Source organism: Notamacropus eugenii, chromosome 2 (genome assembly GCF_028372415.1).
Source record: "Notamacropus eugenii isolate mMacEug1 chromosome 2, mMacEug1.pri_v2, whole genome shotgun sequence".
Lineage (NCBI taxonomy): Eukaryota > Metazoa > Chordata > Mammalia > Diprotodontia > Macropodidae > Notamacropus > Notamacropus eugenii.
This window is the reverse complement of record NC_092873.1, coordinates 237,529,094-237,554,915: the sequence shown is the minus strand read 5'-3', so window position 1 is coordinate 237,554,915 and position 25,822 is coordinate 237,529,094. Positions and strand designations below refer to the sequence as shown.

The following is a 25,822-nucleotide window of genomic DNA, read 5'->3' as shown; positions in this document are numbered from 1 at the left end:
AGGAAGGAAGGAAGAAGGAAGGAAGGAAAGGACTGCAAAACCCTTAGAACAAGTATGATCAAGCATAACGAATGCACACATTGACTGCATCCAAAAATGTGTATGACAGTCTCTGATAAAACACAATATTAGAAGGGCCTTTCAGAAGTTTAATAATAAGCTTCTGTGTATGCAGGCAGGATGGCAAGTGAACTACCTAAAAATAAAGTATAAACATTTAAAGAAAATGATAACCCACCAAATTAAATTAAATCTTTTTTAAAAAGCATCTGTTTTCAAAGGAAATATTAATTGCCACTCCAGGAAATTTTCCACTCTCCTGTTGCATTGCTCTAGTATAATAGACAGAAAATGAGCTTTTTTTTCTTTTTTCACTCTTTCAAGCAAGGTATTTCAGACCACGGAACAAAGGTAGCTCATTCCCCAAGACAATCTATCATGTTTCCACCAAGCCCCAGTGATTTAATAAGCACCTTAGCAAGTAGATTGAGAGCTGAGGTTTATTCTTGTTCTTCCATGACATGACTTTAATCTCAATTCCCTTAGTAAAACTATATTTCTCTTCCTCTTTTTCTTCAGTCTCTAAGAAATGTGATGGGGAATAAATTAGAGAACACTGGAAAAGTGTCTAGGGTACTTAACAATAAAAGTTCAAATTTACGTAGTGATTTCAACTTTACAAAGCACTTTCCTCACAAACCTGCAAGGCAAGTACAATATTACATTGCACTGTGAGCTCCTGGAGAGCAAGAACTCTCTTTTGCCTTCCTTTGTATCCTTAATGATTAGCACAGTGCCTGGCACATAGTAGGTGCTTATGAAATTCTTGTTCACTAATTATAAGTATTATTTTTCCTATTTTACAAATGGGGAAACAGATGCAGAGAGGCTGTGACTTACCCATGGGCACACAGTAGTTAAGTAGCATAGCTTTAGCCCAAACTAGGTCTTTTGACTACTAGTCTATTACTTTTTCTACTATTCCCTACATAAAACTAGTATTTAGCATTACTAGTAAACGTAGGTGATACAAGTATGTTCTATTGTACTTTTGGTATAAGTACTTTTAGTACTATGTAAGCACTTTTGTACTTAGTATGTGCTATTGTACTTAGTAAGTACTTTTGTACTTAGAATTAAGTAAAGTTTAACAAACCCCCTTTGGACATCAACTAGTCATCACAATCATAGAATCAGGGATCCATATCTGGACAAAATGTCAAAGGGCATCTAGTCTAACTCCCCCGTTACAGAAAAAGAAACAAAGCTAAAAGAGGTTAACAATTTAGCTGAAGTCCCACAGGAAGTGAGCATTGAAGGTAGGATTTGAACCCAGGTCCTCTGACTAGATCTAGAGTCATTCTTTCCTGTGAGGAAGTGGGGAGAGGATTTGGTATTATCTATAAAATGAGGGGGTTAGATGATCTCAAAGATCAATCCTGGGTCTAAAGTCATTTATACCAAGATTCTAAATAAAGGTCACAAATATTTTATGTCAAATACTTGTGATAATGGAAAAGAATCAAAGACAGAGAAGGCTAGTAAATTAGAAGTATGACATGGCACACAGAAACCTGAACTTGGAGCAGAAAGACCTTAGTTCAAAACTCACCTCCAGTACTTACTAGCTCTGTGGACCCTCAGGTGCCTCATTTGAAAGATGGGGGTTATAATAACACCTACCTCTCATGGTTTCCATGAAGCTCAAGTGAGATAGTGAATGTAAAGTGCTTTGCAGACTTTAAAATGCTATTGAATTCCGATGATGATGATGATGATGATGATGATGATGAAGATAATGATGATGATGATGAAGATGATTGATGATGGTGATGATGTCTTCCTCAGCTTTGGCAGGGTAGACAAGAAGACAAAAGTAGATGATGAGGGAAAGAGGAAGAGAATCTCTAGACAAATCCTATACTCAGCCCCCTCCTCCATACACATTCACTCATTCATTCAATAACTATTTGTGCATAACAGACAAGCACAATCCTAATAAAATATCCTTCAAAGGAAATTCATTAGAACAGAATCAGATTTGATTCTATGCTTTGGTAGAAATTGAAAGTTACAAAACTATTGCAAGCAAATAAAAAATGAGATTTTTCTCTCTTCTGTATCTGCATAGAAACACTGTTAACAGCATCCCAGATAGTTTAAAAATAAATGCTAATGATCTATTGTAATAATTTTATTCATGATATACAAGTAATAATTACTTTTATTGCTGATGAAGATTCCAAGAGTGAAAATGTTATCTAGACATTCTATTACAATTCTCTGTGCAGTATAATGCAGTGGTTCTCAATGTGTGGTCTGGGGAATCCCTTTAGTATTCCTAAGATCATTTTAGAGGCTTCATGACACCAAAACTATTTTTATAATAATACTAATAAGTTTTCACTTCTAATATAGTAAATATCTATAGATATAACCCACATAAACAAAGGCACTTTGGGGATTCTCTATACTTTTATTAGTATAAAGGGGTCCTCAGTCCAAAAAGTTTGAGAATAGCTACTATAAAGGATAAATGATTAGCCTTGAAGTAAGGAAGATCTGGATTCAAACCTTATATTTGTTAGCTGTCTGATGTTGGGCAAGGCACTCAACATCTCTAGTCCTCAGTGTCCTCATCTATAAAACACAGAAGCTGGTCTCCAGCCCTAAATTTATGACCCTACAGTCTTGTTTGGCATCTGTTACAAAAGTATTTTCCATTAATGGTGCAATATCAACTTGGAAGAACTCTAGTGGAACGCCTCTGCTTGATCTTATATTATTTAACTTTTTTGCAATAAACTGGATAAATGCATGCTATCAAATTTGCAAATGACACAAATTAGGAGGATAGCTAATATAATAGATAACAGTCAAGACACACAAAAATGGATAGTTTATAACAGTGTCAAAATAAATAAGATGAAGTTTAATAAATCTTATATTTGGGTTCAAAAACATTATAAAAGAGGAAAGGCTGGTTAGACAGTTTTTTATCTGAAAAAGGATCTAGGGTTTTGGTAAAATACAGTTTTTACAAGGGTCAACAGTGTGTTTTAGCAGCTGAGAATACCAGTGTTCTCTTAAACTGAATTAAGAAAAACAGTATAGAAAATTAAGGAGGTTAAAGTCATACTGCACCACATCTGCAATATTATATTCAGTTCTAGGTGCCACATTTTAGAAAAGATATTGATATGGACAATCCAAATGAGGACAGCCAAGTTGGTGAAGAACTCTGAGATTTTGCCATATGAGAATTTGTTTTTTTAAAAAATGAGAATTATTTAACTTGGAGAAGAGAAAATGTAAGAAGGACTGCCATGCAGAAAGTTTAGACTCACTCATCTTGACAGCACAGGACATAACCAGAACCAAAGAGCAGAAGTTCAAGAGAGGCAGATTTAGGCTTGATATGAGGAGGAACTTCTAAACATTGCAGCTATCTCAAAGTAGACTGGGTTGCCTCTGGAGGCAGCAGGCTGCCCTTCACTCCAAGTCTTCAAACAAAGGCTAGATAACCTCTTGGTGACTGGATTGTAGCAGGTTGCAAAGTTATGGATTGCGGAAAATGGCCTTTGAGGACCTTTCAGATCTGAATTTCTATGATTCTGTGATCTTCAAATGAGATAAAATGTGCCAAGTGCTTAGCACACTGCCTGGCACATAAGAGGGGCTATATAAATACTGTCATTAGCTATTATTCCTCTTCCTCCAAAAGTCTGCTCTTCTACTCTCTTGTGTATATACCATGGCTCTAAGTACAACGGTTCCCAGGAAGACTAAAATCACTGATTCTTTATTACCAACATGAAGTGTGAACATGATAACTTTCTTTAGAAGATATAAAAAATCAAGAGAATCTTTTAGCTAATCTGACTCATACAACTTTAGCTTCTAAGTTTCTACTTTTCTCACTGATTACTACAACACAGGGAGATAAAACTTTATAAAAGGAAAAGAAGTAAAATGCTCTCTGTTAATTTCCTTCCTCTGTGTGCTGAATGAAGGTTCTTTTCATACATACTGGGTACACAAACCATTTTCCCATAACCTTTAACATCAACAATACAATTAGGGTGAGTGGGTTTAGAAAAATTCCAGCTACTAGCTCATTGACACTGGCAATATATCACTGTCTTTTATATAACATATCTGAACTTCAATCCAGATCCATGGTTACAAAAGGATAGTGCATAGTTAACTCCCTCAGTTCACATTTCTCAAAATTCCATCAAAATCAAATCCCTTTCTCTACCTAAATCAATACCTATTTCAGGAATGGCTAATCTGCATGGGGCTTTGGTTCAAGAAGCTTATAACTACAGTTAGTCTCTTTATTCTTGGAGCTTGCTGAGAAAAAAATGATGGGCAATCAGCCTTTTATATCAAAAAGGGATAGAGGAGGCCAGCTCTACCATAGCCAGAGGCTAAGGGCCAGAGTGGGTGACTAAGTCTGCCCAGAAGCAAAATCTCTAAAGAAACATCCAGGGAAAGAGAGAGACAAAGCTGAAGAAATAAAGAAAATACTAGAATTGAGATTCAGGGTTAAGGGATAGATTAATTAGTACATAGAATAAAGTATGATCTATAGAGCCCTAGAAGAGCCCTATACCCCAAAACCTCTTATCCACTCAGGTACTCCATGCTTGACATTTCATTATTAAAGTTTAATTCATTCTCCTCTCCAGATATCCTCTTTTAAAAGTTCCAGCCAAACTATACTACTCACTGTCCCAATTGCATATCACATATTTTCCCACCTCCCTGTCTTTGTCTACATTGTGTCCTGTGCTTGGAATTGCAATCCTCTAACCTTTCCTTCCTTCTCTTCCTATGCTTAACTAATTAAAATCCTTCAAGCTCTATTGCAAATGCTACTTCTTCCAGGAAGCCTTCTCCAACACCCTAGTCTGGAATTAATTCATAAAACAATATTTATTCAAACACAGATGTCCTAATTCTAAATCCTAGGCTCTCTACTCTCTTCAATGCCCTTGTACTTCTTTTGTGTTTTAATGATTTTTATGTCTTTCCCCTCTACCCCCAATAGTAAGCTCCTTAGGATGCAGACCTTTGTCTTCTTAATTTTTGTATTTTCCCATTATATCCACTACATCTTTCTGAACATAGCAGAGGTATAATAATTAAATTCAGCTCAATTCAACAAATATTTATTGTCTCTAATTTGGGAAAAGCTTCCTGCTAGCCTCTGGGCTTTAAATAAGGCATAGTCCCTGCCCTCATAGTTTGCAATTTTAATATGTAAATAAGATGCATCAATAATCATAACATATAATGAGTTCCTTGTGGCTCCTACTTATGTCATATTTTAAGATTTACGAAGAATTTTATCATGATCATTTTGTGAATTAGGTCATAACAGCATGATTGTCCTCAGTTTTACAGATATGGAAATTGGAGCTTGCGGAGGTCTAAATGACTGTCCTATGGCCACACAGCTAATAAGTATCAGAGCTAGGACTCAATCATAGGTCTCTCGATTCCAAATTCAGTGCTCTTACACAAAGAAGAACATAAAAAATAACTACCACCATATTACCCAGAGGAGTGATCAGGGAAGACTTGGAGAAGGAGTTGTCATTTGCACTAGAATTTAAAGTATGGGTAAGAATTCAGCAAATGAATATGGAATAGAATATTTCAAACATAGGGGACAGAAGGAGCAAAAATATAGAGGTCCCATATAAGGGCAGAACTACATATAAAGAATTTATTAATGTGGGAGTAGTAATATAACCATGGGATTTCGGAAAATGAGATTCCGGTTTTGATTCTGACTCTTGTGGTCTGCTGCCAAAAGAACACAAAAACACCTTACTCCAGTCTTAAACCAGTTTACTAGTTCTTTTCCCTCCTTCTCCCTAAATACAAGTTTCAGTACAGAAAATTGTAGATGAAGTTACAAAACCATAGACTAGGTCCACTACAAATTTATGTTATATAGTTTAACTGGGTCATCAAAGCAGCAGGGCCATTCTTTTATGCTTCTATAATGGACTCTCTTAACACAATCCTTACAGCCACTGTTCCAAAGCTTTCTTTCTCAAGCCTCCAATATCACCTCATCCCTTTTCCCACTTCCTTATCAGAAGGATGATATGTTATACTGAGAAGACAGAAGTCATTTTCTCGGAGTTCTCTCTTCTCTGTCCCACTCTACATCTCAAAATGCTGTGATATCCCCCATTCTCTACCATTTGACTCCAGTCTCTGGTGAAGACATTATCATTCTCCTCACCATTACTAACCACTCTACTTTTATCCTTGATCCCATTCTATTTTGTGCACTCCAGAAGATTGTTCCCACAACCACTAACCCCTTTCTCTTTAATTTTCAGTCTACCTATGCCCTGGATTCTTCTCCAATACCTTCAAACATACACGCATCACCTCTAGCCTTAAAAAAACCTTCACTTGACCCTTCTATCCCCTGAACCCTTCATCCCATAGTTCCCCTTCCCTTCCCAGCTAAATTCCTAAAAAGTTTTTCATACTTTGGTTCCATTTACTTTTCTCTCACTCACTTCTCAGTCCCTTGCACTCTAATTTCTGACCTCATCTTTCAACTAAAATTTCAAAGTTTTGAACTATCTTCAAAGTAACTAATGACCTTTAATTGCCAAATCTAATGATGTTTTCTCAGTCCTTATCTTTCTTGACCTCTCTACAGGATTTGACACTGTTGACTCACCCTCTCCTCCCTGATACTCTATCCTCTTTGGATTTTCAGCATACCAGGTTCTCTCTCCTGATTCTCTCCCTGACCATCTAACAGCTCTTTTTTGGTGTCTTTTGCTGGAACGTCATTCATGTCCAACTCTCTAACTGTGGCTGTGTTCCCAAGGTTCTTCCCTTGGTTCTCTTCTTTCTGTATTTCCTTTTTCTAAATGATCTTATCAATTATGCTGCATTCAGTGATCATCTTGATAAGATGACTCCTAGAACTATCCAGCCCTCCTGAACTCCTATTCTGCCTTTTGGACATTTTTAACTGAACAAGGCTTCTCAGATTTAGTATGTGTAGAAAATATCTCATTATTTCTCTTCCCTTCCAAAAACCATTCCTCTCCTTAATTCCCTATTTCTGCTAAGGATACCTTATTCTTCTAATCACCACAGTTTAAAATCTTGGTGTCAACCTTGACTCTTCATTCCTATACCTAATCAGTTGCCAAATATCATTGATTCTATAGTACCTATGTCTTCCACATATGTGCCCTTCTCTCCATTCTTATTGTCTCACCCTAGTTTCACTCATCATCTCTGGTCTGACCTATTACAACGGTTTCCTAATAGGTTTTAATGTGTCAGGTTTCTCCTTTCAGCAATATAACCTCCACATACTTCCCAAAGCAATACTACTAAAACACAGACCTGACTATGTCACCCCTCTGCTCAGAAAACCTCAAGTGGCTCCCTATTGCCTTTAGGATAAAATCCAAGCTCTTCTGTTTGGCATTTAAATCAATTTATAATCTTGAGTTATGTTTCTCATATACAGAGTTATATCTCCTACCTCTCATCTCCATGATTTTGAATAGGCTATTTCCTATTTCTGACATTCATTCCTTCTTCTTATATGTTTCTTAGAATCCCTAACTTCTTTCAAAATGCATCTCAAGTTCCATCTCCTATACAAGACCTTTCCTTAGTCTTCCAGTTATCAGTTCATATCAGGACAAATTACTACACATGCACACACTGTACATATACACATACATACGTACATATATTTATCTGTGTTATTCACCCTAATAGACCCTAAACTCCTTGAGGCCAAGAATTCTCTCATGATCTTCTCCCTCAATATTTAGCATCAGTGGGGCAGAGCCAAGATGGAGGAGTAGAAACACACAAATACGCTAGCTCCAAACACACAGCCCATGAAATATCTGTAGAAAAGAGCTGCCAATAAATTCGGGAGCAGGAGAAGCCACAGAACAGTGGAGCGGACAAGATTTCTGTTCCAGAGAGCCTGAAAACCTCTCGCAAAAGGTTCTTCACGCTGTGGACACAGAGCAGAGCCCAGCCCTGCCGTGGCTGCCCAGCGCCAAGAGGAGCGGATCCGAGCAGGCTTCAGGGACAGAATCTCCAGCAGCCGTGCAGGTCCCTCCACCCACAGGTGACAAGGGTCGGTGAGAGGGTCTCTTTGGCGGGTCGAGAGAGGAGTGGTAAGCCCCCATGACTCAGGCCCCCTTGGGAGGCACCAGCGAAGGTGGAAGCAGACCGGGGCTCCCCAAGCAGGCAGAAGCCCGAATCCATTGTTGAAGGTCTCTGCATAAACCCCCTGAGGTAACTGAGCCCGTGAGGTGGCCCTGCTCCTACCCGGGCAGCTGAACTTGATCTCACGCTGAATAGCAGCCCTGCCCCCACCCAAAGCCCTGAGGCTGGGAAGCAGCATTTGAGTCTCAGACCCCAAGAGCTGGCTGGGAGGATCCGGAGGCGAGGTGGGTGTGAGGAGAATATTCAGAGGTCAAGTCACTGGGAAAATGCCCAGAAAAGGGAAAAAAACCAAGACTATAGAGGGTTACATTCTTGGTGAACAGGTCTCTCCTCCCCTCCTTTCTGATGAGGAAGAGCAGTGCTCACCATCAGGGAAAGACACGGAAGTCAGGGCTTCTGTATCCCAGCCCAGTCAATGGGCTCAGACCATGGAAAAGCTCAAAAAGAGCTCAGAAAATTTTAAAAATTATGTTAGTGAGGTGGAGGAAAAACTGGGAAGAGCAATGAAAGACATGTAAGCAAAGTATGAACAGCAGGTCAACACCCTGCTAAAGGAGACCCCAAAAAATGCTGAAGAAAATAACACCCCGAAAAATAGGCTAACTCAATTGGCAAAGGAGGTTCAAGAAGCCAATGAGGAGAAGAATGCTTTCAAAAGCAGAATTAGACAAATGGAAAAGGAGATTCAAAAGCTCACTGAAGAAAATAGTTCTTTCAAAATTAGAATGGAACAGATGGAGGCTAATGACTTTATGAGAAAGCAAGAAATCACAAAACAATACCAAAAGAATGAAAAAATGGAAGATAATGTGAAATATCTCATTGGAAAAACAACTGACCTGGAAAATAGATCCAGGAGAGACAATTTAAAAATTATGGGCCTACCTGAAAGCCATGATCAAAAAAAGAACCTAGACATCATCTTTCATGAAATTATCAAGGAAAACCGCCCTGAGATTCTAGAACCAGAGGGCAAAATAAATATTGAAAGAATCCACCAATCACCACCTGAAAAAGATCCAAAAAGAGAAACTCCTAGGAATATTGTGGCCAAATTCCAGAATTCCCAGGTCAAGGAGAAAATATTGCAAGCAGCTAGAAAGAAACAATTCAAGTACTGTGGAAATACAATCAGGATAACACAAGATCTAGCAGCTTCTACATTAAGGGATCGAAGGGCATGGAATAGGATATTCCAGAAGTCAAAGGAACTAGGACTAAAACCAAGAATCACCTACCCAGCAAAACTGAGTATAATACTTCAGGGGAAAAATTGGTCTTTCAATGAAATAGAGGACTTTCAAGCATTCTTGATGAAAAGACCAGAGCTAAAAAGAAAATTTGACTTTCAAACACAAGAATGAAGAGAAGCATGAAAAGGTAAACAGCAAAGAGAAGTCATAAGGGACTTATAAAAGTTGAACTGTTTACATTCCTACATGGAAAGACAATATTAGTAACTCTTGAAACTATTCAGTATCTGGGTACTGGGTGGGATTACACACACACACATGCACACGTACACACTCATAGAGACAGAGTGCGCAGAGTAAATTGAATAGAATGGGATCATATCTTTAAAAAAATGAAATCAAGCAGTGAGAGAGAAATATATGGGAGGAGAAGGGAGAAATGGAATGGGGCAAATTATCTCCATAAAAGAGGCAAGCAAAAGATTTTTTTAGTTTGGGGAAAAAGAGGGGAGGTGAGAGAAAAACATGAAGTTTACTCTCATCACATTCGACTAAAGGAAGGAATAAAATGCACACTCATTTTGGTATGAAAACCTATCTTACAATACAGGAAAGTGGGGCGTAAGGGGATAAATAGGGTGGGGGGGACGATGGAAGGGAGGGCATGGGGAGGAGGGTGCAATTTGAGGTCGACACTCATGGGGAGGGATAGGATCAAAAGAGAGAATAGAAGTAATTGGAGGCAGGATAGGATGGAGGGAAATATAGTTAGTCCTATACAACACAACTAGTATGGAAATCATTTGCAAAACTACACAGATTTGGCCTATATTGAATTGCTTGTCTTCCAAAAGGAGGGGGTGGGGAGGGAGGGAGGAAAAGAAGTTGGAACTCAAAGTTTTAGGAACAACTGTTGAGTACTGTTCTTGCTGCTAGAAAATAAGAAATACAGGTAAAGGGGTAGAGAAAGTTATCTGGCCCTACAGGACAGAGGAGAGGATGGAGACAAGGGCAGAGAGGAACGATGGAGGAGAGAGCAGATTGGTGATGGGGGCAATTGGAATGCTCGGTGTTTTGGGGTGGGGGGAGGGGACAAGGGGGGAGAAAATTTGGAGCCCAAAATTCTGTGAAAATGAATGTTAAAAGTTAAATAAATAAATAAATTTTAAAAACTAAAATAAAATAAAATAAATATTTAGCATCAGTTCTGACACATGGTAGGTGCTTAATATATGAGTGTTTATTAATTGCCAAAGTGAAGAATGTCTAGAGGAGGGAAGCCAAGATGGTAAAGGGCCTTGAGTCCTTCTCATAAGAAATATAGTTGATAGAACTGAAAATGCTTAAACTGGAAAATGGCCATCTCAGAAAGGTCCTAATAGGAAGACTGTCTTCACGGAAGAAAAAGTAGAGATGTTCTACTTGGCCCTAGAGGATAGAATAGGAGATAGAATCAGAAACAATGTTTAGAAGCTGGAAAGCAGAAGGCAATTTTAAGCTTGATGTCAGGAAAAAATTCTGAATAATTAAAACTACCCAAAAGTGAAATGGGCTTCCTAAGTAGCTAGTGGGTTCCCCCTCATTGGGAGTCTTATAACATAGGCTAAACAGCCATTGTATTGGCTATGTGGTGATTTCTTTCAGGATTGGACCGAATGGCCATGGAAATCCCTCTTCCAACTCTAAATTTTATGTTTCTATTCTGTTTTAGTGAGTGGGTTGTAAGGAAATAAAACAACCAGTATAAACTATACTTTCTAGAAGCTTATCAGTAAATGGTAGGATGAATACATAATGACAACTTAAAAGGGTAGCAGAGACAAGGTGAGACCTGAACCAATTTTTAGATTCAGAGGTGACCTGTAGAGAAGGAAATTGATCATGTATGAGAGCCAGGGGATGATTGATGGAGCAAGACACAGAAAGGTGTGAGATCCAAAATACAGATAGAGGAGTAGGCCTTTGAAAGGGAGAGTTAACATTTCCCCTGATACTAGAGGAGAAAGAAGAAATGATTGAGAAGAAGAAAGAATTAGAGCTGAAGGCTTAAGAAGAGGACAGTATGAAAGAATACCTGTGAGTTATATAGTAGAGATGAATGAAAAGACTTCTATGATGCAAGGAAGTCCCAGTTAAGGATGGCTAGGATATATTTGCCAAGGAACCACTCAGCAAGTATAGTGGCTTTCTTCAGTGCTATGGGTTTTTGTTTCTGCTTTGCTTTAAGACTAATTCTCCCTGTGTTGCCCAGACTAGAAGCAAACTGGTTATTCAGGTGAGCAATCCTACTGCTGATTAGCACAGGAATTTTTGACCTGCTCCACTTAGGGTTTGAACAACACTTTATATAAATCACATTTCTTTACATAAATTACATAAAGTTCTTTCAAGAACTTTGGATTTGACTATGTGACATGGGAAACACTGGCACAGGACCACTAAGCATGGCATGCCCACATCAGAAAAGATGCTGTGCTCTATGAGCAAAGCAGAATTGAGACAGCACAAAAGAAATGCAGGATACACAAATTTGGAGTAACCACCCCAAATATTCATACTGACTATCTGTGCCCAATCTGTGGTAGAGCATTCCCAGCTCATATTGGTCTGATCAGCCACAATTGGACACACTGAAACTTCACTTTATCATGGTGATGCCATTTTGGTCCTTTTTGAGAACAAAGGACAACAGTCAAATAACATAAATTACCACATTTGACCCTCAAAGCAACCCTGTGTCAGAGGTATGACATGTGTCTTCCCCATTTTACAGATTAGAATTTGACTCCTTCAACTTAGTATTAGGAAACTTTTTTATGACTACAAAAATAATATCTTTTGGTGTCTTTAACATGCATAGAAACAGTTTCTTTATTACAACATTTGATATTATAGCAATTCCTATGTATGCCTCCTTTATGAAAAGACAGAATTGTAGATTTGATTGTCAAGAGTTCAAGGTTCTGTTTCAGGAATAAAATAACATTTGAACAGAACTGGAGTGAGGTATTTGTGTTCCCTAGGCTAGATTTGCACATTGTAGTTAATAACAGACAATGGGCACAAAGATCTCACTATGACATGTACAACCTGATTTTACTTTTGCCATGGAGGGAATATTAGAAGGCATCTAATTCTGACCCCTTGCCTTCTTTTACAGATAAGGAAACTGACGCACATAGAGTTTGAGTGACTTGCCCAGGGTAACCCCATAGATAGTAAATAGAAAAGCCACGATTTGAACCCAAGTACTTTGATACCAAATCAAAATCTTTTCTGGCGCACCATACAACATCTCTTTAGAGATCACCTAGTCCAACTCCTTCATTTTACAGATGAGTAAACTGATGTTCAGTAACTTAAGGGACTTACCAAGGTCATATAGGCAAAAAGAAATGGGAGAGCTGGCATTAATACTTGTGATCATCAAAAAGGGCATTTTCTGTTAACAGTGATGAAATGGGGGGGGGGGAGTGTGAATTTGTAAAGAAAGAGTTTTATTCTTGTACATAGTTTTCTCTGCCACTCTATATTTAGAAGTTTAAGGTAAGCAGTTTTACTTGAGCATACTATCAGCAATTTGTCTATTGATTTTCTTCTTCTGTCCTTCACAAAATACAACTGTTAAAACACCGAATCACTAAAATGAGCAACCCCAGATTATCCATCAGTAGATAAAGTGTTAGATTGGGTAATAACACATATTTATGTATCACTTTGCAGTCTACAAAGCACTTTGCTCATTACAGCCTGGATCATCTAGTGGATCTAGGGGGGTGGTTTGCTGAACTGAAACACACACAATCATATAAATAGGATGTGGGTTACAGATTAGCAATAGAGTAGAGAAGAATGACTTTTGCCAACATAGTTAACATCATGTGCAACTACATTAATTGTTTAAACCAACCTCAGGTGATCCTATTCTGATCTAATTCTCCATTATGTATGAGTAAACAAAGATTAAGAAACTTGTCTATAGTCACATAGCTAGTGAATGGAAGACTTGAGTATTCTGCCTCCAAGTCTAGAACTCTCCACTGTCTCACCTCACACATATCTATCCCTAAGATGTATTTGTTAGCCAAAGTACAGCATAAGGAGTGGTGGTATGTTGGCACTCAACATCAGCTAAAAAAATAATAAATTGCTTCTTTCCTTTAACTTCCATTACCACCTCTGACCTAGAGACACTAGATATTAATATCAAATCCTCTGGTTCTGGGGACAGGAGGGAGAAAAGAAATTGAATGGGGAAAACTACATCTTTATTTTCACTAACCTCTAACAAACTTAACATTTTCTTCAATGCTGAATTTTTAATATTGTAAGAAGGGGTCCATGGGCTTCCCTAGACTGCCAAAGGAGCCCATGACACAAAAAGAATAAGAACCATTGGTCTAAATAATCCTGTATACCTGGAGCATGGATTACCATGGAATTATTCAGCTCTGCCTCTCCTCATTTATGATTAAAGAAATCACTTCAAAGAAATTCAAGCAAATTCCCATGATGTTGGACCACAGTATAGGGTTTTCAGGGGGCATAAAACTCTGGGTGCTCCTTCCCCTTCCATAAATGATGTTTAAAAAAAGAGCAGGTGATTTTTCCCTGTAGTCATTTCATCCTATCATTATTATAATATGTTTTGAATTATTCTGATAAATTAAGAGAGTTTGGAATTATTAGAGTAAGCTTTTTAAAACTTCTCTTAGTATGCAGTTAAGTTGTTTACTTGAAGAGAAATATGCTTAAGCGATGAAAAAAAAATTGTATTCACCCTGAAGTTGGCTCAAAATACAGGTGACCTGTTTTAAAGGACACCATATGCTCTAACTAGGACCACACTTGTCCTTGAAACTCAGGAGTTATGGTTGTTCTCCCTAAGAAAGTTAGAGATGTTTGAGCCTTTTCTTAAAGGTTCAGCTCTGTATGCTTTCAGGATATTGGTTACTTGGAAGGGAAGCAAATGTTTGTAAGGAAAGCATGTTATGTATGTTATGCATGGCTGTGTGACTCCAATAATATATGCACCTTGTGGTACAAGATACAGAGATGCCATTCTGGTAAAAGACAGGAAAGGGTCTAAAAAACAGTGTGTTAATAAGATGGTAATGTCTTCAAAGATTAAAAAAAATAAAAGATGGAGAAAGCTATTCCATTGATTCGATTGAGTTCAGTTGAACAAACTGTGTCTACAATATGCAGAGGAATGTTCCAGAAAGACAATGGGACATGGTTATTGTCCTCAGGAGCTTACAAAATAGTCATTACATTGGATCAAGAGGGCCCTAATAACAGAAAGTACAACTGCAGCTGAAGAGTATTTACAGTAAATGGGATAGAGGACTGATATATAAAGGGCCAACCTCAAGTGAATATAAGAAGCACAACCACTTTCAGAAATGAAATTGATTAAAATATGTTTAATAAATAAAAATGGTTCTTTGTAATAGCATTAGTAAATGCTTGTCAAATTGCCTGTTTAAAATAGAAAATGTTTCCCCTTTAATGCCTTCAGGTTTAATGAAGTACATGTTTCATCTCAATCATCTAGTGGCATCAAAGAAGAGACAGAACCCCCAGTGGAGAAGGAAAACAAAAGAAAATAAAATTCATACATTGATGTCAGTAAATTTCATTGTTGCTGCTGAATTTTCTTTTATTTTGTTTTTGTGTGCAAGCATTTAAAAAACACAGCACAAGTCAGGTTTTGTTTTACTGACAACAGTGCTACTGACATAGACCACTTTCAGAAAGGATGCACAAGGATGCTAATAAATGTTCAATCAGCTACTACCTCAAAACAAAATAATGAGAGGCAAGAGCTGAAAGTAACTGAAAAATTATCTATTCATAATCTCATGAAAATGCTACAGATCCAAAGAAGACATTCAGTGTAACCAGCCAAAATTATTTTTAAGTACTGTTGTCTTCAACCTTTTGAAATGAGGAATTTGCCTTTTGATGTGAAACCTGCTTTTCATCATAAAGATAGAACACAGTGTCCTTGGCTGAGCTATTCACCACGGAAGTAGGTTATTTTGGTATTCTGTTTAGCATATCATAAAGGCCTAGGTTCCAGGTGAGCAGCTTATTACAGAGTAGATTGAAAGTCTACATGGTCATTTCCTTCCTTCACAGATTCCATGTCAAGCCTATCATTCAACCTGTTCCTTAAATATTTCATTCAATATCCAATCAATCAATAACATGCTTTACAATCCTACTACATGCCTTGAATTAGTATGCGGAGTATGGAAATAATCTGAAATTACTTTAATCTACAGTCAATGCTACTCACAAAGTTTTCAATAATAATGATTAGTACTAATAAAAAATTATTATGATCCACTCATTAAGAACATTCCATCCCAATGAAAGGTATTTCTAATATGGTTGGACAATAGACTTAGAGGATTATAATGATCTATATCAGATTTTCTAAGCTATTGAATTAAACTAATAATAAAATAACAAACATTAGTAATCAAACAACTAGGAAATAGATCCCTTCATATCAGTTCCAAAAGCTGTATTTCTAGATACTTATTTTATTGATGAACAAGAGGTTCCTGTTTCAGGAGGAGATGATTACAAAGTACTCATCCAAAATGGTCTATAAGGCATATCCATCTGAAAAAATCAAATACCAATACCATAAATACATTTTATTTGATGCTTTTATGTTTAAAAATTGGTTTCTTCATGACAACCCTTTAAGGTAGGTCGTAAGAGCATGATTGTACCCATTTTGTAGTTAAGGATTCTGAGACTCAGAGAAGTAATTTGTCCATGGTCAGACAGCTGGTAAGTGTCAGAACCAAAACTGAAGCTTTAGTCTTCTGACTCCAAGTCTGTGTTAGTGCCACTCTACTTACTACCTCCTGTTTCATCTTTATATCCCCAGCACCTGGCCTAATACCCTTTACATAATACATGCTTAAAAACTATTGTGTAACAAATGGTAAACAAAGGTGATGGAGTACTATTGTGCTACAAGAAATAATGAAAGAAATGGTTTCAGAGAATCCTGGAAAGGTTTATATATTTCAGAGTGAAGCAAGCAGAAACAGAAAAATAATTTATACGATGACAAAAAAAATTGCAAAAATAAATAACTTTGAAAGATATGATGATCTTTGATCAATGCAATGAGCAACCATGGTTCTAGAGTACTAATGATCCCATGCTACTAACCTCCTGACAGAGAGAGAAAGATTGGATTCAAGATATAGAATGAGACATATATTTTTGGACATAGATAACCATGAGAGTTTGTTTTGTTTTGCTATGCTATCCATATTTGTTATAAGAATTTTCTTTTTCTTCTTTTCCTTTAAACTGGGAGGTAAGAAGAAGATAAAATAAATGTTTATTAGTTGAAAAATAAAATGAAATTTAAATTCACCTGAAAAACCCCCCCAAGAAAAATAGAAATTCACTTAAAGGAATGCTGAAATTCCAAGTATTTTTCTTTCTATTATTGCTACATTATCATTTTAAAAATAATTTTAAATTATTAGCCATATTGTGAGTTGTAAACTCATTATGTGTATCTATTCAGAAATAGGTGAAGTGCTATGGGGAAAGCCATATCTATGCTGATAGTTCTCTACCATGGTAAAATTAGAGGCTGGTAGTATAATTCAAATATAGGAGTATCACAAAGGCCAGCAAAAAAGGTAAGATTGAAATTAATATATAATATAAACCCCAATACAAAGTACTTCAAAGTTTATGATGAAATGTAATTAGGAAAGAAAGGAAGGAAGGAAGGAAGGAAGGAAGGAAGGAAGGAAGGAAGGAAGGAAGGAAGGAAGGAAGGAAGGAAGGGAGGGAGGGAGGGAGGGAGGGAGGGAGGGAGGGAGGAAGGGAGGGAGGAAGGAAGGAAGGAAGGAAGGAAGGAAGGAAGGAAGGAAGGAAGGAAGGAAGGAAGGAAGGAAGGAAGGAAGGAAGGAAGGAAGAGAGAGAAAGGAAAAATACTGAAAAATATTTGGTGTTCAGAGAACCCACCCAGAGATTTTAAAAATCAACCAATCAGCTTTAGGATGGAGGTGGGGAAAGGGGTTGAGACTTGTTTCCCTAGGCTAATTACTAAACTCTGCATTTGTATACTGTTAGGTATATTCTCTAGATTCACCAAAATAAAGAATATTGAAGAGAAATCTATCATAGAAGAAGAATCTGAAAGTAAATGACTGGAGGGTCAAAAGAAAAAGTCATTGATGTATCCCAGAAATTCCATACTTGAGACTATTAATATCCCCTAAATTCAAAAGATATTCCCAGTGTATTTCCTTGACTGACACAGACAAAATTAATATGTGTTTTTAATTGCTTTCTAACAGGACACTATCGACATTTTAGAGTAGATGTCATAGTCAATCTAGACAAGGATTTAGGAGGACTCAATGACTGAGGAAACTACACTTCTCTCTGATCTCCTGTAGATCCCTGAATAACAAGGTAAAAGTGCCCTGAAAAGATTGACTTTGCAACTGGGGCATAGACAAAGGAGAATGTTCTACACCTTTGGAAATAAAAGAAAATAAGGGCAATTTCAATTCCTGGGCTGGATAAGTCAAGCAGAAGAAGAAACAACTTACTTTGAGAAAGAATAAGAAATTATATATAAGTGGACATGGCAGCACTGATATAAATTCTTCACAATGAAACAAAAGTCACATCAGGTAAGATGTGGAGTTATTAACATAGCACAGTGTCAAATGGTTAATGCAGTTATTTTTAGAAGTCATCCCTGGCACTACAAATCAGCAAACAGAAAGACACCAAATAAACCCAAACTCAAACAACAAAGGAAATTTAATATGAGCCCTTTCTGAACAAAATTAACAGACCTAGTTCCAGGTCATTTTTCCAAACATGTAATTCTGGGTGTCACATAACACCCAAGCTAATCCCATTCATCCTAGATTTTACCATTTTCCTTTATAGAAGTTTTCTTTTTATTCAGTTGTAGTATATATGTTTGTAATATGTGTTTTTGGACTATTTAATTAAGTACGAAAGGTAATTATGTTAAATATTAATAAAGAGTACAAAAGACATATATTTGAGATGAGGCTTAGATGTTGGCATATCAGATAAACATGAGGTATGGAATTATGTTTTTTTTTAAAGCAAGGTTCACAAAAATGAAAGGTCACAGTAATGAAGCCCCAAATATCTTCCATAAATAAAGATTGAATAACAGAAAGATCATCACACACACATAAATGTATGTAAGTATGTATATATGCATGTAATTATGTGTGAAGAGAGAGGGGGAGAGATTATATGTGTATGTTTGTGGTGAAAGTACTAGTGCCATTAGAAATGGAGCTATTCATTTTTATTGAAAATTATCTTACAACTGTTCCACTTAATCAAATTTGCTGATTTCTCCAATCAATATGCTAATTTAATTTAAATACATTTACTACTGCTTGGTATTACATTGATAATTCTGTAACAGCTATTGGACCTACATAACTTAAAGACATCATGCCATTATTAATTTCTTTTTACTAGTGTCTGATTTTAAGAATCAGCAATCTCCCAAAGATTCATTTCCATATATCTGTATACGCATTGTGCTGTCCCAAACATAATTAAGTTAGTGTCTGTGGAGTCAAATTTTATCTATAAGAGAAAGGGGTTGAATCTTTAAGATACCTTTCACATCTGACCAACAATAGCTGTGTATAGGCAGAGAAATATGGAATAAGAAAAATATGTACTAAAATCAATTAATTTGCTAAATCAATAATTTTTTCTAGTCTCTGTAGGGAAAAAATAAAGGTGTTACTTTCTGGTTATTATCTCCCTTTTAAATTTTTAAATGACACTCTAATCTTTATATCAGTAAAGTACATTCATCTTATGTAGAGACTTTTAAGAAGGCATTTTGAAAGGCAGGAGAATTAATAGCATATGTGTCTGACTGGTTGATGGAGGAGACTGTCTTACTCCTACATACCTAAACAAGTTTGAGCCATGGGAACAGTGATGATGGGGGCAGGAAAACACCCTCAATTGTTCAAGGAAACTGAAGCTTTCAAGTCTAATTCATGGGTCAATGTTTTCTTTTTGAAAAACACATCCTTCACATTTTTACTTTTTTAACATTATTTGAGAGTGAAACAGTGTCTTGTAACCCACCCCTACAACTACAGAAAGGGCAAGGATTTGTTACATAACTCTACATACTGCAGGAATAATTGCCAAAGAGTTTAGTTGCTTTTTAATCACCACTACCCCACAGGAAAATAATATTTAGTTCATGAGAGTAGAAGGGAGGGAGTGTGTGAGCTCTGTTTGCCTCCCTAGATGAATGTGTATTAGAAGGGAGGGGGGTTATTATCCAAGATAACTGTTAAGAAAGGGATTGGATATCAATTTCTGGACCACATTCCATCAGTGCCCTTGAATTCCCAGTACATTTCTTTTCCAAATGCAATCCCTACCTTCTGTGTGGACAGCGGAGACATAGGTCCAATTGTAACGTTTGACTATGTCAAGCATAGCCCTGGCTTGCAACGTGTCTGAAGGAACTACCCTCAAGAAATATTTGTACAAAGTTTTGTCACTCAGGTCAATGCTTGTGGCTGAATAAGCAATCTGGGGGATGTCAAACAGCTGAAGTAAGTTCTGGACTTGTATGGCCACTGAGCTGGAGCCAGGACCAATCACACCTGCAATGGGCTTTTTAGTCCGGCCAGGGTGGTGAGATTGGTTGTCAGGCAGGCATCTATTGGTCCCATCCTTGTCATCACGAATAGAAATCAGAGAATCCCTAATGAACTCAATACTCTGCTCCAGTGCAACAGATGAATGCCAGCAGGAATCCCTAATCTCACTGCCCAGAGTGATGTTGGGCAGCAGAATGGGATCAGAGTTAATTTTATCCAATGTGTGAAACATGGCCTCCACTCTCTGGATGCCATACTGCTCCCTTATCTCCCCACACTTCCTCTCAGGCACCTTTTCTGCCGGTGGCTGATGGTGAACAGAGAAGAGAGCTCCAATAATGACATCCCCATCCATTCTAGCCACTGATCGCTGAGAGGAGCCCCCAACCAACAACACATTCCTGCCAGGGCTCCTCGGTAGAAGAGTCATCTCCAAAAAGATGGCTGGGAAAAGCACCAACAACATCCCAACCATCTTATTGCATGATGCCATACACATCCAGGTGACCAATTGGACAGACTCCTCTTTCCTGAACATTGTGGGGGATAGAGATTTCTCTTGTTTCCCTCTCTTTCTCCAATTGTTTACCTCTCCCCTTAGCGTCTCCTAAATAGCAGTAGCCACAGTTCTGTCCCACCTCCTCTTCCTCTTTTTCTTCCTCGTCCTCCACGACCACCACCTCCACTCACTGGAGGCGTTTTCAGACAAACGTAAGCCTTTCTTCTCCAGAAGTGGCTCAAAGTAAATGCATCAATGGCACAGCTGGAGTCATTGTGGCCAGGAGTTGTACCTTACTAGGGAGTGGGGGGAGGGGTGTGGTAAGAATAGAAACAAAAACATTATAATTAGAAGAAATGGTCATTGAATGTTAATCATTTCTCAGCCCTTTCATTTTGGTAAAATGTTAGTATCAATCAGAAGGAAATTTTACAGGCTCCTCAAGGACAGCTAGAGAAATGTTATCCTTATTCCTTCCCAGTGCTCTAGCCAATCTTGCCTGATTTATAGACATAGCTATCTATCCTCAGGGCTGACCTTCTCCCTCTCACTCTGTGTCTCCTGCTGAGCAAAACAAAAAGAAACAAAAAAGTTTTCAAGGTGTTGTCTTTGTTTTTGCTTCTTCCTGCCAGGTGGTCCAAACCAAAAGTTTCTAGTGATTGCTGTGTTCACTTTCCTATTCTCACTCTGATTTCAAGAGAACCAACTTTTTCAGGGGAGAAAATTTTGGAAATTCTTCTAAGTAAATTGAAGCACTTTTTTAAGGTCAAAGAGAGAGGTGGATGTACCATTTACATAAACTTTTTGAACTGAGAGAGAAAAAAGGATGAAAGATTAAATACAAGTGTGAAATTTAAGCTTGGGGAAAATCCATATTAGTTACTAAGGCAACGCCTGGGAAAGTCATCGTGTTTTGGGTTTTTCTTTTCTTGAGAAGCCAGCCTTTCACTAGATTTTGAGGGAAGAAGAGGTGAAGATGATTCGGCTGATTAGAAGATATTAAATAGTTTAGCGAAGCTGAGAGAAGGGGGCAGAGGGAATCTTGTACATACCTCAATCAAGACTATTTTGTTCAGCAGAGTTTAAATAAGGGGGAGAAAGCAATAGTTTCCTGTTGCGTTCATTGGTGGGAGAGCGGCACACTACCGCTGCTTTCAGAACACTGGACAGCGCACCGAGCAGCTTCAACCTTTTCCCTGCAGTGACCAGGACTCTGAATGAATTAACCCTATGCACTTCCCCTCTCCTTCAACGTCCTCGCCTGTGTTCTTCACCCCCATCGCCACCACCAGAAAGCAGCAGCGGCATGGGGCGCACACACACACACACACACACACACACACACACACACACACACACACACAAACACACACGCATACACCCTCACCCATCACCTTTCTTCTCTCTTCCCAGTTTCACTGAGGCTTCACCTGCTCCTTTTGAACCAATTTGGGGAGAGTGGGAGTGGGGATTGGTTTGAAGACAGAGTCACAGACTCTCAGTAGCAAGCGGAACTGAAGTTGGCTCCCACTGCTATCCTTAGCTGGGTCTCTTTCTCCTGAAGGAGAAAGTAGGAAATAAAAAGGGTTATGGGAGTGGGGAGATAAAGAAAAGGAGGGAAGCGGATGCAGGAGAAAGCAAGAAGATGATTCCAAGGAACCAGTGGGTCTCAAAGCTTCCCCTGATTGCATGGTCAAAATAAATAAGCATGCATCTAGTACCAAGCAGAAAAATCAGAGAGATTAGAATTGTCCCTACCACATGGAGACAGCTTTTATCTAACTATATCATAGATCAGCCTTGACATATTTGGTAGATTTAAACTTGAGCCTTACCTGAATCTGGGAGACAGTGTTGTTCTTTCTTGGTCAAAGCAGACAGTGGCACCTCTCCCTTTCACAGAAGCTTTAGCACAAATCCAGTCGGATGGTAAGGATAGGCTATGGGCTGTACACTAGTGCCCTCTTTCTTCAACACAATTTTACCGCAAGAAAAAAAAAAGGGGGAAAAAAAACAGGTCACCCAAGGCTCATCCATTATCTCATGCATAAAAATCAGTCATTTGTGGAAGGGGGATGGGAGATAAGGCTGAGAAGAAAAGAGATTTCTTATTCCTTTTACTATTCTATGTTTCTTAATGAAACAGCAAAACATAAATAATGGTGTAGAGTTGGTAGGGAAAGGAAATACATATGCTGCTTTTTGTGGATGTTCTCTGTGTATCTTTCAGCTACTCAAATAGACTGTCCTCCCTCACATAAGACAAATTCTGACTAAGGAATGTAGATTGCAAATAAATGTGGAGAAATACAGAAGATATTTCCTATACTTTTTGGAATAAGATACAGAGACCAGGAAGAAGATTGAATGGAAAAGAGAGGGAGAGGTATGTGTGTGGGGTGTGTGTGTATGTCTGTGTGTGTGTAATTCTGTGTACATGTGTGTGCAAGGGAGAAGAGAGAGAGAGAGAGAGAGAGAGAGAGAGAGAGAGAGAGAGAGAGAGAGAGAGAGAGAGAAGGTAAACCAAATGAAGACATAGGCAAATCTAGACTATATTTTTTCAGGTCAAGATGTAACTAAATTGAGCATGAGTAGGCCAGGTCACATGAAAACAGTGGAGTGAAAAACACTTATCCAAATACCTCTCAGGCTGGCATCACCCCCAACAGGTCTCTGGGTGTTACAGCTCATTGTGTGAAAGTTGAAGTTAGATCACCATCCCTTTGAGAGCTCAGTTGGTTGAACAGAATGTGTCCAACTTAGAGAAAGACAAGAAGAAGTGTTAGTGTGTTCACTCTAATTCAATTCATTCTGTGCACATGAATAAAAGCAGGGGTCATTCCATAGCCCACTGGCTCATGTCAATAACAAAATGCAAAGCAGTCATAATGGGAAGCAACACAGCCAGGGCTAGGTTTCAGTTCCTTCTATAAAAATGTATAAAGCAAAGTTAGAAACATTGATCAAAATTAAGATCATTATGTTGCCAATATTCTACAAATAATAGATTGTTTGGGGTTTGTTGTTGTGGCTAATGTTGTTATTTTGAGGGTTTTGTTTTGTTTTCCAGAAAATACCTGAAGTTAAAAGGAATTTATTTCATTTCCATTCCATGATCATAATGAAGCTAGGAGCAGAAACATGGAAAGGAGGAGTCTTCGTAGGGCCATCATTAGACTCCAGGAGGCAAAGTGGAGAAGATAATTTTCTGTCCACCTCAGAAGGTGATACTGGTCATCTGCTGCTAATTCCAGGGAGACTGAACAGATTGTGTCCTTCTAATTCAGGAAAACTTTTGCCCTGAAGCCATAACACAATGCTACAATGGATCAAAGCTTCAGATGTTAATATTTTTCTCCAATATAAATTTTATTTGTCTTTTCCCATTTTGAATAATGTCACCTTAATAAAGTGAACTCTGAATGGGATTTGACCAGGAGCACTTCAGTGATGCAGTCATCTGTATATTTATAATACATTAACAATAATTTTCTGGATTGAGAAAATTACAGCCTCTAAAGTTCAAACTGTGCTTCCATATGTGTGTTCTGCAAAGCTGAACATTTAAAAAAAATAAAATGTTAATATGTTTTAGAAATGGCTCCTTTACTACTGAAGGAACAATTAAATGCTCAGATTCATTTGTGCTCCAATTCATTTGACAGTAAGTAAATAAGTATTCAGGCTTTGTGGAAAATGCTTTTAAAGAAGATGAATTTGAAGAATTATAGCATATGAGGTATTTCTATATTCACAAATTATATTTTTAATTGAAATAGAAGAGATCTTAAGTATATGTGGGAATAACCAGTACTTTCTTCTTGATAATCTTTCAAGAAAAAGAAGGCATTCTAGAAGGGTCAAGTGAAGGAAGAAAGAATGCATTGATGAATCAGAATTGTTCTTAAATTCTCTTTTAAAAAGAGACTAAGGCATTTTCTGTTTCAATACCTCAAAAGTGCTATAATTCCATTGATGTGTGTGGTCTCCTGGCTGCCAGCCTTCTAGTGATATCTCCCCCATTATATAAAGTTCTCTGATGCCAATCCATTGCTCAGTACTACTGAAAGCTGTTTCAACTTGGTAAGACCTACCAGAGCCTTTACTCCACCAGTACAGGCTTTCTACATCCAGGATCACCTCCATATTATGATAAAGCATCAGAATGGGAATTAAATGAAGAGTTCAAAATAATTCAGAGGAAAATCAAATGGGTTAACCAACATTCAACTCTCTAGCATCAGAAAGACAAAGGTAGAAAAAGTATAGAGGTATACTTTATACAATAAAGTACACAGATACACTATTAAAAGGACCAAAGAAGTGAAAAGTTGCCTCTATGAGAAAGGATTTTAAATCATCTGAGATCTACTACTTAGTTAACCTGTGTGCCTTTGAATGAGTCACTCGACACCCCTCCCACCACCTCAGTTTCCTCATCTGTAAATAATTGGAGGGGTGAACTAGATGATCTCTAAGGTTTCTTTTAGATTTAAATCCTAGGCAAATGCAAAGATTAAGAGATGATACGAAGCATTTAAAATCATGAAAAATAATAAAATTATCATTTATTCCAAATCCAAATATACTAGCACTATGGAGACAGACAAAGATAGAGAAGGACAAGGAAAGAGGCAGAGACAGAGACAGAATTTATTAAACATTTGTTTATTATGTTCCAAACCCTAATTAATAACAAAACATTTTAAGTTAAAGGTATGGCACATATTGCAAAACTATAGTTAAACTGGACAATTTGATTAAGTTAAGTCTGAATTTGTTCCAAATGGGAAATATTGGTAACCTTTTAGAGAGTAGTCTAAGGAGACAGAGTTGTAGGGTAATAGGATTTTAGATTTTGAGACAGATGGGACCACAAAATCATCTTATGAAATCCCCTTATTTTACAGCTGAGGAAACTCAGGTCCAGAGAGTTCAAGTGACTTACTCAAAGTCACAGAGGAAGCAAGTGGCAGCACTAGTGTTCCAACCAAAGTTCCTTTATTCCAAATTCAGTGTCCTTTCTTACTATACTATACTATTTCTCTAAACCAAGTGGCAAGAAACTAGTGAGCAAATGGATGCAGCAAATGTGGATGATTCTTTCTTGGAGCTTAGAAATGGAGGGGAAAAATGATAAAGGTCTGAGGGAATGGCAGAGTCAAGAAAAATTTTTTGTTTGTTTT

At 37.7% G+C, this 25,822-nt stretch overlaps 1 protein-coding gene across 2 annotated transcripts in view; it reads right to left on the bottom strand.

The window, feature by feature from the left end:
• Window positions 1–20,630, bottom strand: part of GRM1 (glutamate metabotropic receptor 1) — a 442,360-nt gene extending 421,730 nt beyond the window's left edge. The window contains exon 1 of one of the 2 annotated variants that reach the window (XM_072643642.1): window positions 19,913–20,630. In XM_072643642.1, the coding sequence (XP_072499743.1) occupies window positions 19,913–20,630 (718 nt within the window). The remainder of the gene's footprint in view (window positions 1–19,912) is intronic. The other variant, XM_072643643.1, reaches the window with a different exon arrangement.
• Window positions 20,631–25,822: the final 5,192 nt, after the last annotated feature.